Source organism: Neofelis nebulosa, chromosome 2, assembly GCF_028018385.1.
Source record: "Neofelis nebulosa isolate mNeoNeb1 chromosome 2, mNeoNeb1.pri, whole genome shotgun sequence".
In the NCBI taxonomy this organism is placed as follows: Eukaryota; Metazoa; Chordata; class Mammalia; order Carnivora; family Felidae; genus Neofelis; species Neofelis nebulosa.
The window spans coordinates 202,722,844-202,740,834 of NC_080783.1; the positions used below are offsets into that span (position 1 = coordinate 202,722,844).

At 51.4% G+C, this 17,991-nt stretch overlaps 1 protein-coding gene across 2 annotated transcripts; it reads right to left on the reverse strand.

The window, feature by feature from the left end:
- Nucleotides 1–2,461: 2,461 nt before the first annotated feature.
- Nucleotides 2,462–17,891, reverse strand: CATSPER4 (cation channel sperm associated 4). Of its 2 annotated transcripts, XM_058718529.1 has the most exons (11): nt 17,225–17,891; nt 17,027–17,101; nt 16,405–16,548; nt 12,388–12,489; nt 7,843–7,940; nt 7,561–7,681; nt 7,217–7,350; nt 5,802–5,976; nt 4,356–4,567; nt 3,874–4,039; nt 2,462–2,936 (listed from the first exon to the last, which is right to left on the reverse strand). In XM_058718529.1, exons 1-11 carry the CDS (start codon nt 17,291–17,293, stop codon nt 2,883–2,885), a joined length of 1,350 nt encoding a protein of 449 aa, XP_058574512.1. In that variant the 5' UTR covers nt 17,294–17,891; the 3' UTR covers nt 2,462–2,882. The 2 variants fall into 2 exon arrangements, with proteins under 2 accessions (XP_058574512.1, XP_058574513.1); XM_058718530.1 differs by lacking the exon at nt 2,462–2,936 and having other exon boundaries at nt 3,926–4,039; nt 4,356–4,563.
- Between the last annotated feature and the right edge of the window lie 100 nt (nt 17,892–17,991).

Below are 17,991 nucleotides of genomic sequence, written 5' to 3' on the forward strand. Positions count from 1 at the left end.
GTCCATCCTTTCCCCAGTGATTTGTCACACTGTCATTATGTATCCAGACCAACTTCCATGCTCTTTCATCCCATTGGTCTGCTTGTCTATCACTGTACCAACACCATGTTACTTTCATGTAAATCTCAGGATCTGGTAGAGTGAGTCTCCCATTTGCTCTTCAAAATTATCTTGGCTTTTGTTTGCCTTTGGTTCTTCCATATATGTTAGAATCTCCTTATCAAGTTCTACACAAACCCTGTTGGGATCTTGTTTGGAAGTGTGATACTTAGTAAGAGCTGACAATTTCATGATACTGAGGTTCCCTGACCACAGCATTTTTTTTTGAGAAGCAGTGGAGTGTAGACTGGCCTCTGAAGTCAGACCTGGCATAGAATCCCAGCTCTGTGATAGGGGACAGATCACTTCACGTCCATGAGTCTCAGTATCCTCAACTCTACAACAGGGATGATAATGGTCACTGATGGTCATGGGGGTTAAATGAGACAACACCTGTAAAGCACTTAGCACGGTTCTTAGCATATAGTAGGTGCTTAATGAATAGAACCTGTTGTTGGTAATGACTGTCCCCTTCTCCTCTCGCCAAGACTGGTACCTGCTTCCTGAGTGCTTTGCCAAGGATACTTCTCCCTTGCAAAAGCTATGGACTTGTGGGAGTGATGAGATGTGCAATGTCCTGCCCCTTCCCAATATCTACCTTCATACTGTCCTAGGAGCTCAGTGTCCAGGGCTGTACTCCTTCTTCAGGCTCGGTGAGGCATTGGAGGTGGCAGTTGTTCTTTGTTGGGGGAGGGCAGGGGATGGCAGCAGGGGTCCAAGATCTTGGGTCCCCAGTTCTGGGCCATCTTGGAGGGAACTAGTTTGCTGGACCCCCAAGCTCTTGGCCAGGCCCAGATGGGAAGGATAGACAGCAAGGGAGACACAGATGGGATGATAGACAAGATGGAGTAGACAAAGACAACATCCTAGAAGAGGATAGAGGGGCAAAGCCAGAAGTCCCTTGAAGGTTATCCTGTCATGCTCCTGCCTCCAAACTCATCGGTGCCTCAAGCCTTTCAGACAATTTAGGATTGGGGCTAGTGATGGCTGTGCTCACATTGCAAGATTTTCCTGGGTACACTACCTTCTGTCTCTTCTTCTCTTGTCACCTTCTTCCCTTCTCTGGTCAGCCAGAAGAGGGGCTATGAGAGCCCCCCAGAAGAGGATAGATAGAAAGGGTATATGGGGGTACTCACCAGGAAGACTGAAGGCTCCATCCCCAGTAAATAGCAGTTAGCAGTAAAAGCCACTGGATGCCCATGGTTCTGCCCATGTTGATGGTCCTGGAAAGCACAGATAAGGAGTCTCAGCTTGAACAGGGGAACAGACAGCAGCTCCAAGACAGTGAGGCACTGCTGGCACTGGTGCCATCTCTCATCTGCCTGCTGAGGTACCACCCTACCCCCAGCTGTCCAGACTCCTTCCCAGCTGGCCCCAGGGGGGTGGATTTACGGGCCTGGAACCAATGCAGACCAGAGGGGGATGGAGGGTGGATTTTCTCATTAGTTGCAATCAGTGGGCCTCTGGGGACTCCCATTCCAACTGGTGAATATCCCTAAGGCCCCTAACTGTTAGCCTTTGTTGAACAGCTGGACAGAACTCTCGTCCTTCCAGGCTTCTCCCCAACCCAACCCAAGGGAATCTGAGTCTCAGGGACGTGGATGATCTTACTGGTCTCCCAACTCTTGAGCTAAAAGTTGGCCATTTGATTTTAGAGCTGGAGAGCAATCTCACCCTTGCCCCACTGCACAGGTGGGAAAAATAAGGCCCAGTGACTTACCCAAGGATGAGAATCCAGTCCTCCAAGGCAATTCTTCCTATTGCCCATGACTTCCACAGCTCTCTCAGACTCTCTGCATTACCCAGCTCAGGAATTTGCTGTGGCTGTCAATGGTCTTTAGTGTGAAGGTCCCAAGACCTCACAGGTCCTAGGTTCCCCACTAGACCTCATTCACTGGACCCACAGACTCCTCCTGCTATCTTCCAGCAAGTTCCAGTGCCCCTCTCCTCTGAAAAGCCTACCAGGACCCATGCTTTGCCAGTCACTCTCCATTGCCCCAGGATAAAACTGCTTGTATTTGCACGACTTGATCAACGGTGACCTCAACAGACTAGGGCTCCCCAGAATAAGGACCAGTCTTCTCTACCTTCAGAGAGGGAGGGTAGGGCTGTCTCCATCAGACCAGGCTCCTAACCATGAGGACCAAATTCCCACCCACTGCCACCCCCCCAACCAAAAAAAAATTAGAACAGTAAGGGCAGAGATTATATCCCTACTATTAAGTCACAAATTTTCAGGATGCAGATTCTCTCTCCCATTAGATTAGAAGCTCTAGAGGGCTGTCAGTAACTCTCCCACCAGACAAACAGGCTTTTGGCAAGAATTGCCCCAAGGGGTTTGTAGAGTCACGATTCAGACATATTGATCCCAACGCAAAATTTTATTGTCAATACACAGATGCCTGGCCCCACTGGCCTCACCTTTCTCCTCTTGGTGCTTAAGCCTACTTAGGCCCCATCTAGCTCTGGCCTAATGCAGAGGACCAGGGATGCCCATCCTTAGGACAAACCCTGGCTGCCTTAGCCAGCACCCCCGCTAGGTGCTCATCCTTGCTGTGGGGCTCCCTCTCTCATCCAGCATCCTTGTCCATCTGAATTCCTCTGAACCTGGGGCTCACAGGTACAAGCCCTGGACATGCCACCCCCTTCTCAGCCCCAGGCATCTGCCGAGGTGTAAGGGAGAGGATGGGCTCAGATCAGGCTGTGCCAAGTCACACTAGAGGTGCAGGAAGATGCAGCCGCTGGGTGTGTGTGCGCAGGTCCCTTGGCTCCCGTCCTGCCTCTCAGCGGCTGGCCTTGTGTTTATTAAGGAGCAGGTTTGTGTTGGATTCCTGAACCTGCAAACCAAGGGGTTTTCTTGTCGATCCCTCACCTTCACATGGCAAACACTGCCTTGCTCCCCTCCCCTCCTGGCAGCTACCCTGCCAGGCCTCCCAGGGAAGTCCTTCATATGTCTGACTCTAGCTGCCTTAGTATCCACTCTGAGCTTGGGAGCCCAGGCTGTGGACATTCACAAGGCTCCAGGCCATTCTAGCCCAGTCAGGTGGTTTGGGAAGTGGAGAAAGGAAATTAAGTTATGTGGGTGTGTGCCTTTTTCTCCCTAAAAGCTTCCTCCCTCAGGAGGAGGCTGTGTGTGTGTGTGTGTGTGTGTGTGTGTATATATATATATATATATATATATATATATATATATATATTTTTTTTTTTTTTTTTTTTTTTAATTTAAGAGAGAGAGAAAGGGAGCACAAGCAGGGGTAGTGGGGCAGAGGGAGAGAGAGAATCTTAAGCAGGCTCTATGCTTATCCCAGAGCACAACACAGGGCTCAATCCCATAGCCCTGGGATCATGACCTGAGCCCAAATCAAGAGTCAGACCCTCAACTGACTGAGCCACCCAGGTGCCCCAAGAGGAGGACATTCTTATGCACCCTGGGGAGAACCCAGGGGCCCTCTGCCCCCAGTGGGCCTAGGTATCTGCCACTAAGCAGAAACTGAGCTGGCTCAAGCCACCCTAGGAAGGGGTAGGTTTGAAGGCATTAGAAACATAAGTGGCTCCATGGGAGGAGCCTGAAGGGAGCCGGCAGAGGCTCTCTGAGGAGGAAAGGGTGGAACCTAACCGATCAGCTGTGGCTGAGGGAGCACAGTCCGTGCACAGAAGTCTAGAAGGTAGACTGGTCTTGAAATCGACAGAAAGTTTGACTGATGGGGCAGAGGCTGAGCTGGGTGGGGTGGCTGGACGAGCACTTATTGGGTAGGAGAGGGAAGCTGCATGCACCTTATCCCTGTTGATGAGCGCAGTGATCAAGTCTTGCTGGCAAGTCATGTCGTGGATGTCCAGGGAGGACCCACTCGCCACCGACAGGCTCAGGGACACATGCTTGTGCATCAGCTCCTCCTCCTGCTCCTGGTTGAAGCGGATGGAGCGCACCTCCTCTACTATCCTGGGGGCAGAGGGGTGAGTACTTTCCGAGGGCTGAGGGAGTTTGGAGGGGAAGGAGAAAAAGGGGGGCAGACCCCACATCTCTTCCCTGGCATCCACCCCGCTTTGCCCTCCCCCCTCACTCCTATGGAGATCCAGCCAAAGCTGTGCGCTCACTTGGGATGGAAGAACAGGGAGGTCTGGGGATTCTAGCTCCTGCACCCACAGACCCCGGTCAAGTAGGGCCCCAGGGCCCGTGTTATAGAATGGTGATGGCCCCGAGGTCTGCGCTCAGCCCAGACTTATGGGACTCGGGGTACCCCCAATACCCGGCCTACATGTTAAGCTCGTCTCGGATCTCCTTGTACTGCATCAAGTTCTCCTGTATTGCCTCGAGCACCAGGTAAAAGTTGTCACAGGTGTTTTCCGAGAGGTTAGACAGGTTGCCCCCCGTAAGTGGCTCCTGGGGGAGGCCAGACATCTCCAAACGGGCGACCGCACAGTGCACCAGTGGCAGGTAGTTACTTCCATCCTCCTCCTCCTTGCCTGTCTGGGAAGAGGGAAATGGGGAAGGGACAGAGCTCAGCCAACACCCCTCCCCCAGTCCCTTCCTGCTTGGCTTCGGGGAGGATGAGTCTCCCAGGATACCAGGGTTCTAATGCCCCTCATTGAGCTCCAACAGATCTTAGCCTCCCTACGCTGTTGATGGGAGGCTTCAGATGCATAAGCCCTTTCCCTACCTCTTTGAAAATTCTTAGCCCCTTTTCAAAATTTAGCACCCAGTTTCCCTCCTGATAAATCCTACCTGGCCAACTTCTAAAGCCCTGTCTACTCTGAAGTCATAGCCCACAGCCGTCAACATTTTGGAAGTACTCCACCCTCCACCCCCACCGACCTTTTGGAGGTTCTACCCCTGAATGAGTAGCACTGCAGCTAACATTTAATGAGTTGTATGTGTGTGCCAACTACTGTTCATTTATCTCCATAATTCTCATGATAGTCCTATGAGAAAATAACTATTATTATTCCCATTTTGCAGAAGAAATTGAGGCTTAAATTGGTTATCTGCCCAAAGGTCACCCAGCCACTCAGTTTTGAGTTGCCATAGAAATAAGGCATCTAGGGGGCGCCTGAGTGGCTCAGTCAGTTAAGTGTCAGCTCTGGTCATGATCTCATGGTTCATGGGTTCATGGGTTCACATTGAGCTCTGTGCTGGCAGTGTGGAGCCTGCTTGGGATCCTCTCTCTCTAGCTCTCTCTCTCTCTCTCTCTCTCTCTGCCCCTCCCCCGTTGTGCACGCGCATGCTCTCTCTCTCAAAATAAAAAAACTTTAATGGGGCGCCTGGGTGGCGCAGTCGGTTAAGCATCCGACTTCAGCCAGGTCACGATCTCACGGTCCGTGAGTTCGAGCCCCGCGTCAGGCTCTGGGCTGCTGGCTCAGAGCCTGGAGCCTGTTTCCAATTCTGTGTCTCCCTCTCTCTCTGTCCCTCCCCCGTTCATGCTCTGTCTCTCTCTGTCCCAAAAATAAATAAAACGTTGAAAAAAAAAAAGAACTATAAAAAAAAAAAAAACTTTAAAAATCTAGGAAATCCATACCCCTCAGATGTCACTCAAGGTAGGGCATGCTGCCCCCAGGTCTCAGGCTTGACTTTCCCCAGGCCCTCGAGTGTGGAAGCATGTGCATGTGCGCTCACATACACACATACACACACATATGTGCACATATACACAGTCAAGTCAGTACATTCTGCGCCCTCCTCCCTTCTGCCCTCCCATCCCACTCACCTCACGGAAGGTTGTCTGATGCAGTTGTCCATGCTCGCCTGCCTTCATCATTTGCTCCAGATTGGTGGTCACCACAACGACCAACAGGTTGATGCCAATGAAGGCACCGATGGTGATGAAGACGGCGAAGTAGACAGCACCCCCAATCTCCATTGTGTACTCTCTTGTCTCCATCCTGGAGATGGCAGACAGGGGCCCTTTGAGCCTCGATTTCCCCATCTAGGAAACGGGGACACTACCTCCAGGCCCACTGGGTCTTCTGCTACCTCACTGCTGTTGTGCTGATCGAATGCCTGTTCCTGACTGTCATAGCAGCGGCTCTTTGTTGAGCACACAGGGCCTCAAGCCAGCCCTCTAAGGTGGGGATGTGTCCATCGGCATTATCAAGTTTAATCTATTGGCTACACTCTTTATTCACGATTTTCTTATTTTAAAAAATAACTCAAGCTCATAATAGGAGAATTAGAAGGAAGATATATAGGAAAAAAAACCATCTACTATTAATACCTTGTTATGAATCTCCTGTAAGATATTTTCCTAAAGAATAGGTCTTTCTTTCTCTCTTTCCATACACACACACACACACACGCACACACGCACACACGCACGCGCGCACATATAGAGATACTCTGTGCCAGGCTCTATGCTAAGAGATTTAAATAGATTTTCTCTGTTGATCCTTACAGCAAATCAGACACAGTTAATTACAATAATCCCCAATCAGCAGGTGAGGAAGCTGAGGCTCAGAAGAGAGATGAAGGAATTTGTCCAAGGTTGCATGGCTAGTGTGATGGAGCAAAGACTCAAAAGCCCAGCCTCCAGTATACCTTTATTTACACTCTATGGTTTTCCCACTACCTACATCATAATGGGTGGTGCCCACAGAAACCCTTTCCCAGCTGTGCTTCTAGTCTCACAAGAGATAAAAAGAAATCAGTCAGGAGGACCCACTTCCTAGAGTGCACTGGAAACAAATAGGGTAATGGAAAAGAACAGAACCTGGTGGCCATCTATGGCCCCAAATGGCCTTGGGCAGCAGGTGTAAGAAAGAATGAAATGAGGCTCTGAGTTCCCAGGAATCCAGGCAGCTTGGTGGGCTCAGATGTGGGCTGGGAGGCTGTCCTGAAACCACAGAGCTGCTCTCTTGCTCAAGACCTACCCAGTTGTTTAGCATGACAGGAGAAATGATGAACAGGCCTGCAGTAGGACTTTGAACAGGTGGAATTTCAAGGGGAACAAGGCTTCAAGCAGGCCACAAACCCAGAGGCCCCAGTCTCAGGGGTCTCCCTTTCCCCAGTTTGAAGTTCCAGGCACCCCCCTCCTGCTGGGCACACCCTCATCCCAAGCTCTGGACCACCCACTCCCACTGCCTCGCCCCACTGGGTTGGGGGCCCGGAAGCCCCACAGACACTCACTGAAAGTCCCTGTAGATGTCCACCCAGCCATCTTGGGTGATGCAGATGAAAAGGGTGTACAGGGCAACCTGCATGTTCTGGAAATGCATGGGCACAAACGCACCAAAGAGAGTGACCCCGAACACAGAGAACACCTGCCAGAGAAACCAGAGAAGATGCCTGGACTTCACCCAGGGACCTTGGGGACAGGACATGCACATGCCATGCAAATGAACACTGCCAAGGGAATGACAGGGATTCAGGCCCATAGGCCTCTCCTCTTCTTCCAGACACCCCTGTATCCCCAGTGACCCAGGGGCCCTGCTCAGGGAAGGGGAGGATTGAGGGCAAGGGAGGGCACTGACCAGCATGAAGAAGAGGATGAGGGTCATGATATTGGCCATGTCAGGCACCGACTGCAGGATGACACGGATGATCCGGGCCAGAGGCTCCACCGCCATGCACACGTGCACCAGACGAAGCGCCCTGTGGCATAGCCTCTCAGGGGTGCCCCCTGGCCCCTCCCAGGCCCCTCCTCCTCCCCCCCCCCCCCCCCCGACCTGCCCAGACAGGCAGAACTGATCCCCACCTCATCTCCTTCCCGGGGTCCAGACAGTTCCCCTTCTTCTCCCCAGTTCCCAGCTCACCTGAGGGTATAGGTGATGGAGATGGAACTGAGTTCATTAATGAAGAACCCCAGGAGCAAGACAAAGATGATCAGGAAGTTGAGGATGTTCCAGCCGTCCTGGGGGGGTTGGGGGGGCCAGCCCCAGTGGGGTCTATCAGGCCCAGCCTGTGGGGACATCCTGGGCCTGCCCTCCCACTGCCCCAAGGTTGGGAGGCTCAGTGTTCCTCTCAGAGCAGGGCCAGTCATCTGCCACCCACTGCTGTTACTTATCTGCATTCCCCAAACGTGCCACAAAACACACATGCACTCCCTGTCTCGTACGTGTGTCCACGGCCAAGTGCAGTCTCAGAGACACACAGTGGAGACTCTCACGTATACACAGCTAGTTCCTAAGCTGAGCAGCCACCTGGGCTAGCGCACTGCTGAAAATGGCCTTGCCCTACGGTTAGGTGACAGGAGAGCGTTCGGATGCTCCAGGCTTTGTGTGGCTCACACTATAATTAATAATACAATAAAAGTAAATACTAATAAAAACATTCAAGAACACTACTTCAGTAGCCAGTTCAGAAGTACACTAGCCCTCACTGTATGAGAGAGAGAGAGAGAGAGAGAGACAGGAAATTTTTACAAGCCCTCTGTCCAGTAAGGCACAAAGTTACATAGGGGTGGGGACTGAGGAAGGAGCCTCATGTATGAAAAGTTCAAGCACAGCCACGAAAGGGGGAATTTATCTAACAAACAGTGGATACATTTATGTTTCAGCCAGTGATTCCCACTACTCAAATCTGACCCACGGAAACTCTGGTTCAAGTACAAAATGACACCTGTGTAAGGTTGAAAACAACTAAAGTGTCCAGCAATGAGACACTGATTGAATAAACCACGGAGCATTTATTCAATGGAGCGCTGTGTAGCAAAAAAAGACAAATGGGAAATATCTCCATGTACTGATACAGAAAGGTTGCCAGGATCCATTAAGTGACAAAAGCAAAGTGCGAGGGGAGGCAGGAGGGAGGCAATGGCAAAGGAAGGGAGGGAGAGGAGGGATGGAGGACAAAGGCAAAGGAAAACTAAAGTATACACATATTAGCTTATGATCACAAAATACACACTGATAGGCTATAAATCTAAAAAGATTACCTGGGGTGGAGGGGAAGAGATGAAGGGAGGGAGTGGAAGGAAGAATTCTCTGTGTACCTTTCAATATAGTTTTTGACCAATCTATATCTGCATTAAATATTCAAAAAGAAAACTTTTTCTTTTTTTTTTTTTTAACGTTTTATTTATATTTGAGACAGGGAGAGACAGAGCATGAACAGGGGAGGGTCAGAGAGAGGGAGACACAGAATCTGAAACAGGTTCCAGGCTCTGAGCTGTCAGCACAGAGCCCGACGCGGGGCTGGAACTCACGGACTGCGAGATCATGACCTGAGCCGAAGTCGGCCGCCCAACCGACTGAGCCACCCAGGCGCCCCAAGAAAACTTTTTCTAATGGGAAAAAAAAAGTTCTTAAACGTATCAGGTAGAACAGTGAACACAAGCCCTCCTGGAATCCCACATTCGGCGTGCCCGTGCCTACACGTGCATCAGGAGACGCAAGTCAGCCTGGCCACAGATCCGGCGCTCTAACCAGCCAGTATTAAGCTCCTACTATACGCCAGACCCTGCACCGGATCCTGAGGATACAAGGAGATTTCTGCCCTGCAGGGCACACAATTTCCAGGAAGACAGATTGACAGTAAATTGAAACTCCATGTGAGAGAGATTGTCAGGGAGACACAGTAACACCTAACCTGGCCTGGGAGAGGCGGGAGGACTTCCTGGAAGAGAAGATCTCTGAACGAGTCTGAAGCTGTAAGCAGGAGTAGAGCAAATGAATAAAGTGGCAGGGAGCTTTCATAGACGAGAGGTCAGCTTGGACAAAGGCATGGAGGCGAGAAGCAGCGGTGTGTGCGGATGCGTGAGGGTGCGTGTGCGTGCGTGTGCGGATGCGTGCGTGTGCGGGTGCGTGTGGGTATGCGCTGGGGAGTGCAGCTGCAAGCAGTCTGGTAGCCGGAACTTCAAGGGCAAGGCAGGGAAAGATGAGGCTGCAGAAATAAGCAAGGGCCACATCGTGGAAGGCCTTAAGCACTATAAAGCCTTTCGACCTGATCTATAAACAACAGGGAGCCAGGGCAGGATTTTAAGGATACTTTGGCCTGTGCCTTGGGGAGATTACTTTGATGGGGGGGGGGGGGGGGGGAGGGGTATCCTGGAGGCTAAAGCAACATCCTAGTGGGAGAAGACCAGGCAAGAGCTAGAGAGGGGTAGCAAAGAGGCAGAAGTGGCAAGACATTTGAGAAATCGTTAGGCGGTGAAACTGACTAATAGGCTGTGGGGGTAAGGAGGAAAAAGGAATCCACAAGAGTAGAAGAAAAGGAAGAGCTGGGGACAAAACTTTGGGGATTCCTACATGGTGGGGTCATATTTTGAGATATTAATTTACAGGCTTTCCACTTTCCTGCATTTCCTCTTTCCCTCCCCCAGCCTCCCCCCTCCACAACAGCCAGGGGGGTGAGGGAGAAGGAGGCAGAAACAATCTCTAACAAACCCTGGTTTTCACCCTGGTCCCTGATGAAGGTTAGGGTTTAGGACATGAGTTCTCAGCCAGGGATGATTTTGCCCTCCAAGGGACATTTGGCAATGTCTGGGGACATTCTTGGTTGTCACAACTAGGAAGGTGCTAAGTGGCATCTAGTGGGGAGAGGCCAGGAATGCTTCAGAACACCCTCCAGTGCACAGGACAGCCCACACAACAAAGGATCATCCAGGCCAAAAGGTCTATAGTGCTGACGTTGAGAACCCTGGGTTTAAGGGACAAGCAGAGTGACTGGGAGGAGCACAAGATTCTCAGGCTTGCTTCAGTTCCCTGGTCCTAATGAAAGCCTGGGGGTTAACCTTGAAAGTGCAGGCCCCCTGGGGTGCCTGGTTGCTCAGCCCATAGAGGGTGTGACTTGCGATCTCAGGGTCCTTTGTTGAGTTCAAGCCCCACACTGGGCGTGGAGCTTACTTAACTAAAAATTAAAAAAATTAAAGAAGCATTGCTAAGAAAGTACAGACCCCCTACTGCTGCTGGAAAAAAAAAATCTCAAGAAGATACAAAGGAGGAAATGTTTTCTCTTATGGAACAGATGTCTGCCTGCCTCCAGGGCTAATTCTGATAAAGTGGACCATTGAAATGTTCACACAAAGCACTGTACCTACTCCCCTCCCCTCGAGTGAGGAAACACTAAGGGTGTGCACCATCCCTTCGATTTTCTGTTAATGAACATCCTTGCAAATGTTATTTGCACAAAGCAGTCTTTAAGACGCCCAGACTTCAGCAATGTTGTTCTGGGTTCAACTACACCGTGTTCTGTGAACCTCTGACCCTGGAAAGCTTAGAATTCTAACTGGTTGTCCTGGTAATGGTATTAAAAAAAATTTTTTTTAATGTTTATTTATTTTGAGAGAGAGAGAAAGAGAGAGAGACAGACTGTGAGCAGGGGAGGTGCAGAGAGAGAGGGAGACACAGAATCCAAAGCAGGCTCCAGGCTCTGAGCTGGCAGCACAGAGCCTGACTCGGGGCTCAAACCCACAAACCGTGAGATCATGACCTGAGCCAAAGTCGGCCTCTCAAATGACAGTCACCCAGGCACCCCCTGGTAACTGTATTTAAATGATACTTCCTTTTTTTGAAAGGTATAAAGACTTGATAGTCTTGTTGTTGTTGTTTTTTTAATATTTTATTTTAGGGGTGCCTGGGTGGCTCAGTTGGTTAAGCAGCTGACTTTGGCTCAGGTCATGATCTCGTGGTTCATGACTCGAGCCCCATGTTGGGCTCTGTGCTGATCGCAGGAGCCTGCTTTGGATTTTGTGTCGCCCTCTCTCTCTGCCCCTCCCCTACTCATGCTCTGTCTCTGTCTCTTTCAGAAATAAACATTAAAAAAACTGTTTTATATGCTTGAAAAAAAAAAAGATTTTATTTTAAGTAGTCTCTATACCCAACATGGGCTTGAACTCACAACCCTGAGATCAAGGGTTGCATGCTCCACTGAGTGAGCCAGCCAGGCGCCCCTAATAGGTTTTCTTAAAGCCTCTTCTCAAACATGGCCAAAGGCAAAATAAATCCCTGGACTTCAGAAATGACTTGACCATAGGGGTTTGCACAAGTGCTCACAGAGGAGGGGCAAAGAGAAAGGGGTAGAGAGAGAATCCCAAGCAGGCTCCATGTGGTCAGCTTAAAGCCCAATGAGGGGTTCAACCTGGGGCTCAAACTCACGAACCATGAGATCATGACCTGAGCCAAAATCAAGAGTCAGACACTTAACTGACTGAGCCACCCAGGTGCCCCAGTACAAATTACTTTCTGCTGCATCACAGACATCTCAGAAGTGGTTGGTCTCTCTCTCCACACAACACACACACACACACACACACACACACACACACACACACACACACTGGCTCGTAGGACCAGAAGCCCAGGGGTGGGGTGCAGTCCCTAAGGAGTTGGGGTGATGGCAGAAAGGACCCAGGATCTCACCTTCCAGAAAATCCAGAAGCCGTTTAACCAGCCGAGGAGGACCTCACAGATAAGGATGGTCAGCACAATGTCATCTATGGTAGAGAACAACTCATAGTGTTTCTATATGAAAGACAGAGAAAAAGAGAGGGGCAGAGAGGTCAGTGGCACAGAGCCTGGGCAAGGCTGGGCAGGGGGGCATCTGTCGGGGGAAGGGCAGGCCCGTACTCCTGCTGCTCTTCATCAGCAACTTTGCAGCTGCCTTTAGTCCACATTGTCCATGTACATGCCAGGCACCGTGCTAAGGCCCCACATGTGTCATTCACGTCAGCATCACCATCGTCCTCCAAAGTGGGCTTTATTCCCATCTCACAGATGAGGAATCAGAGAGGTGCCTGAGGCCACAGAGTTAGCAATAAAGACTGTTGTCTGACTATAGGGGCGCCGGGGTGGCTCAGTCGGTTGGGTGTCCGACTTCAGCTCAGGTCATGATCTCGTGGTCCGTGAGTTCGAGCCCCGCGTCAGGCTCTGTGGGGACAGCTCAGAGCCTGGAGCCTGCTTCCGATTCTGTGTCTCCCTCTCTCTGGCCCTCCCCCACTCACACTCTGTCTCACTCTCTCTCTCAAACATAAGTAAACATTAAAAAAAAATTAAGAAAAAAAAAAGACTGTTGTCTGACTATAAACCTTTGCTCCTAACCTCTGGAGCAGGGGTACTTGAGAAAGGGAGGTGGCTGAGAGGCAGAACAGGCTCCAGGATTGGAAGTAAAGGCCCTGGCCGCTGAGACAGAGGGCACCAAGCCTCATCCTTCCTTCTCTGGTTGTCCCAGCGACTCCTGCTGCTTTGTCTCCCAAATCTCCCAGACAAGGCCTGACCGACTTCCTGCATATGCCACCCCCCGCCCCCCCCACCCCGCCGCCGGCCTACTCATGGGTCCAGTTCCCTGGGTGGATGGACTCATGGATGGATGACCATGACCTTGAATTCTGTTTAAAATCCAACTCACTGGGGCGCCTGGGTGGCTCAGTCGGTTAAGCATCCAACTCTTGATTTCGGCTTGGGTCATGACCTCCCAGTTCGTGGGACTGAACCCCACATTGGGCTTGGCACTGACAGCATGGAGCCTGCTTGGGAATCTCTCTCTCCCACTCTCCCTGCCCCACTCCAGCTCTCTCTCAGTCTCTCTCAACATAAATAAATAAACATTAAAAAAAAAAAAAATCCAACTCACTTTCCCCCAATCTCCCATGAAGCTGTAACCCTACTATAGTTTGTGACCCTGTTAACAGCTCCCAGCCTCCAACTCCACCCTGGCAGTTACCAAAGTCCCTTGGACTCCTCTCTTTCTCCACTTCCATGGCCAACAGACTCAGTGCCTCAAGGTTCACTACCACACGCAGAGGCCTCCTGGTACCCACAACCTTGCCATCACCCATATCCACTGGCCAATGAGAGGCTGGGCAGAGTTTCTTAAACCCAGATGGGAGATTAAGCTTTTGGGCTCCCTGCCTGTTCCAAATTCCCTAAGGGTGTCATGGGCCAGGGATGTCGGTCTATAACAAGGAAGAGCTTTCTGTCCCCTCAGCTCCACCCCGCTGACTCCCGGAGGCAATAAACTCTCTGCACTATTTGCTGCAAGAGCTTCCTAGATACTCCATCCGCCTTCTCCAAGTCATGAGCATCCATGGCTAAATCAGAGTTGCTTCCTCCACCCACAAGCCTGCTATGGCTCCTAATGGCATAGGGACAAGGTTCAAAACCAGTCTGGTATTCACAGGCCATGACCTTCATGGACACATATCCTACACCAGAGGTTTTAGCTAGCATTTTTTGACTGGGACCTATAGTAAGAGGTGAATTTTGTATTTCACATCCTCCCTCTTTCCCCCTCCCCCACTCTCTCGCGTGTGCACACATGCACAATTTCTATTTCATTCTTTTTCATTCTACTTCATTCTGTATCAGAATGCTGGTATCTGCAGTCTGAACTGATTTCACGATCCGTTGAGGGGTTGAAGCTGCCTTGTAGTTCTACTCGTGCTGCAATCTTGGCTGTTGGGTGTCTGCCTCCACCGCATGGGAGGCAGCTCCTGTCAAGGCCACAGGAACTAAATCCAAGGGATGCTCCATGATCCTTCTCTGGCCTCCTCTCTTGCCATTTTTGGCCCCAGACCAGACAGCACACTCTCCTGGGTCCTCCCCACTCTACTGGTCACTCCTCCTCAGTCTCCTTTCATGCACCTCCTCCATTCTCTGTCGTTCAGTTGGAGACTCTCCTCAGAGCTCTGTCCTGGCGTTCTTCCCTTCTCACTGGATATGCTCTTCCCAGGTGACCTCGTCTACTCCTTTAGCTTCTGGCAACCATCCACGCAGACGCTGGCAGCCCTCACGTTGGAGTCTCCACCCCCCGAGCTCTCAGCAGGATCTCAGAGTTGAGCTCTAACCTCTCACTAGACATCTCTATGTGGATATTGCATGGGCGCCTCAAATGCTACTCAATTCAAAGTGACCTCGGCATTCTCCCCAAACCTACTCATTGTCCTATGTCCCCACATCCCAACAAACAGCACCGTCCCCACACAGTTACTCAAGCCAGAAGTGTAACTTCTTGCTCTCCCCTTCCCTACACGTGTGAGATGATGATGTATGTTAAAAAAGGTGGCACATAGGAAGTGCTTGTGAAGTGTTTGCTATAAAGAAAAGCAGTCAGGAGGCCCATGGATTCAACTCCTAGAGAGTTTCAAATGCACGTGACCTCTTTTACCAACGGCCATGGCCCTGGTCCAAGACCCACCATCTTTCACTAAACACCACAACACGGTCTTGCCAGACCATCTTTTCCCATTCTTGGCACCCTCCCTCCCGTGGTCCACACTGTAGCAGCCAGTGTAAGTTTTCTGAAACACACGTCTGGTTATGTCACTTTCGCGCTTTCAACCCTTCCCTGACTTTCCAACGACATAGGATAGAGGCCATCCTCCTTAAGATAACTTAAAAACCCCGCACCATCTAGCTGCTGACCATCTCTCTGAAATCATCAGCCACCATACTGGACATTTTTAAAACACTGACTTCAAATAGCATAATTCACGTATGTAGTATACGCCTTGTAAAGAAATTAAAACATGGATAAGACCAAAGTCATACTGGACTTCCAGACCGACACACAGAACTCACTCACAAGCTGTTTTGCCCACCCTAAACACTCTTTCCCACCGCTCTTTGCCTGGCCAACTCCTACTCACTCTTTGTTCTCAGCGGAAGCATCCTTTTCTCCAGGAAGGCTTCCCTGACCCTACCGGGATGCTTACTCTGAGCTCCCATGTACTCTGACACTCAGGCATTTGTAATGACGTGCACGAGTCTGAGACAGGATTGGGTCTGCTATGATCATGCCCGGAACCCCAGCACAGAGTGATCCTCACTTTGTGACTATTTGTTAAAATGGGATACCCTTGGTGTGCCTGGGTGGCTCAGTCGGTTAAGCCTCCAACTTGGGCTCAGGTCATGATCTCACGGTTCATGGATTCGAGTCCCACATTGGGCTGTCAGTGCAGAGCCTGCTTGGGATTCTCTCTCTCTCCCTTGCCCTCTATGCCTCTCCCTCACTTGTGTTTTCTCTCTCTCTCTCTCTCAAAAATAAATAAACTTAAAAATGTGTGTGTGTATGTATATATATGTGTGTGTGTATACACACACATGCACACACACACACACACACACACACACACACACACACACACACATAATGGGATACCTTTCCCAACCAGGCACCCATTTGTCTGCCTCTGCTCACACCATTTTTCTCCTGCCCTTCCTCTCTACAAATCCAATGCCTTCCTCAAATCTGGGCCCCCTCCACCACGAGGTCTTCCTTAATCTCTTGTTCCCTGGAATGTCAGAGCTGACAGGCCCTTGAAGAACATTCAATCCAATCACCATGAACAGATGAGGAGTCTGGGGCCCCGAGAGAAAAGTGTCTCACCCAGCCCTTGCCCCATTAGATCAGTGGGGGCAGAGGTCAGGCTGGAGTCCCACCTGGCCAAGGAAGGAGTTGGTGCGCAGAGCAATGGTGATGGCGTTGACCACCAGCAGCAAGGCCAGCAGCAGCTGGAAGGCTGGGTGACGAAGCAGCTGCTTGATGTACATGCGAGTGATGAACTCCTGCATGTCCCAGGTATCCTGGGAGAGGGCGGGGGACCTTCCTTCAGGCAGGTGTCACGGTGGGAGGCCTCTGCCTGGACGTTTGTTCTCAGTGAATGGGGTCCTGGGGGGGGGGGGGCACTCTAAGGGGAGAAGTTGCCTGAGAGGGGTCATGAAATGGGGGCATCAGTGTAGGGGTCACTACCTATACGGCCACTAAAAGCGGGTGACTGCTGGGGGATCTTTGTGGGGATCATTGGAAGAGAGACTTCTGGGGTCTCTGTTGGTGACTATCATTATATAAGGGTTCCCGTAGGGAGCACTGCCTGGCGGTTACTAACATGCCATGAGGGGGCCAACACAGGGATCACTGCTGGGGAGGGTCCTCAGGGGGGTTGTTTAGAAAATAGAAGGGGGCAGAGTTATTCTGATGGCCTGTTGCCCCCTGGGCACAGCTGCAGAAGGGTGACTGTGGGGTGGGGGTCGCTGCCGGCTGCAGCCCAGGCCTCCTCCTTACCCTCGTGCTAGTGATGTCTCTGCGGTTGATCAGTACTTGCTCCTCTGGCCGGGCGTAGGGCTCGTGAGTGGCCCTCTGTGAGGGTGAGGAGAAGGCCCATCAGTGTGGCCGCTGCCCCTGGGGACCCAGTGCGGTGTCCTGTGCCCCACCCTACGCTGGTATGCCCAGCTTGGGTGGGCCGAGGCAGGGGCCACCTACCATGACGTTCAAAGGTTTGATATTGATGTCGGTCCACTGCTGCCACCAAGTCCTTCGGTTTTCCATCATAGCTGTTCCGTCTCCTCCCACTTATCAAAGAAACTTCATTCCAAGTGGGCTTGCTCCCCCTCGTGGTGAGATCATAGAGGACTCTGTGACCTCCAGCTGTCTGCATTCCACCAAGGAATTCTGACTGTAAGAGAAGCTCCTCCCGCTGACTCCCCTTGGTCCCCAGGGAGGAAGCCAGGGACACTAAGGGGCTGGGCTGCGGTCAGCGGTCAGAGGCTGATGGGAACAGGTCAGGTCTCTTGTGCGGCCTGGATGGAGAGACACAGGGGCATGTCCCTGCTCTGGGTCCAGGAGCTGGAGGTGAGACTTGGAGGAGAGAAGAGCAGTGCTTGGCCCAGAGGCCCTCCTCCCAGCAAACCTCAACCTGTGCTCCTCCCCGTGGGCTAAACCATCCACCGCCCCAGTCTCCAGGCCCGCCCACCCTGCCCTTCCATGCAAGATGGGTTTCTCTATCTAGAGTAAAAGGCTGGTTTCTGTTTCTCTTTGAGCCCCCGGGGATGGGGCAGGAGAGCACCCTCTGGTCTCCAAAGGGCTGGGGGAGAGATGGGCATGAGTGGAAGCCCTCACTAGCACGGATCAGCAGCCCATCATCCTGGCAGTCATGGAGCTCCGGGAATAGGGCCCAGGCCAGTGTGAACGCATGGCAGACTAGTTACCAAGAGCATTCGTGCCCTTCTGACATCTTTCCAGCCCTGTCC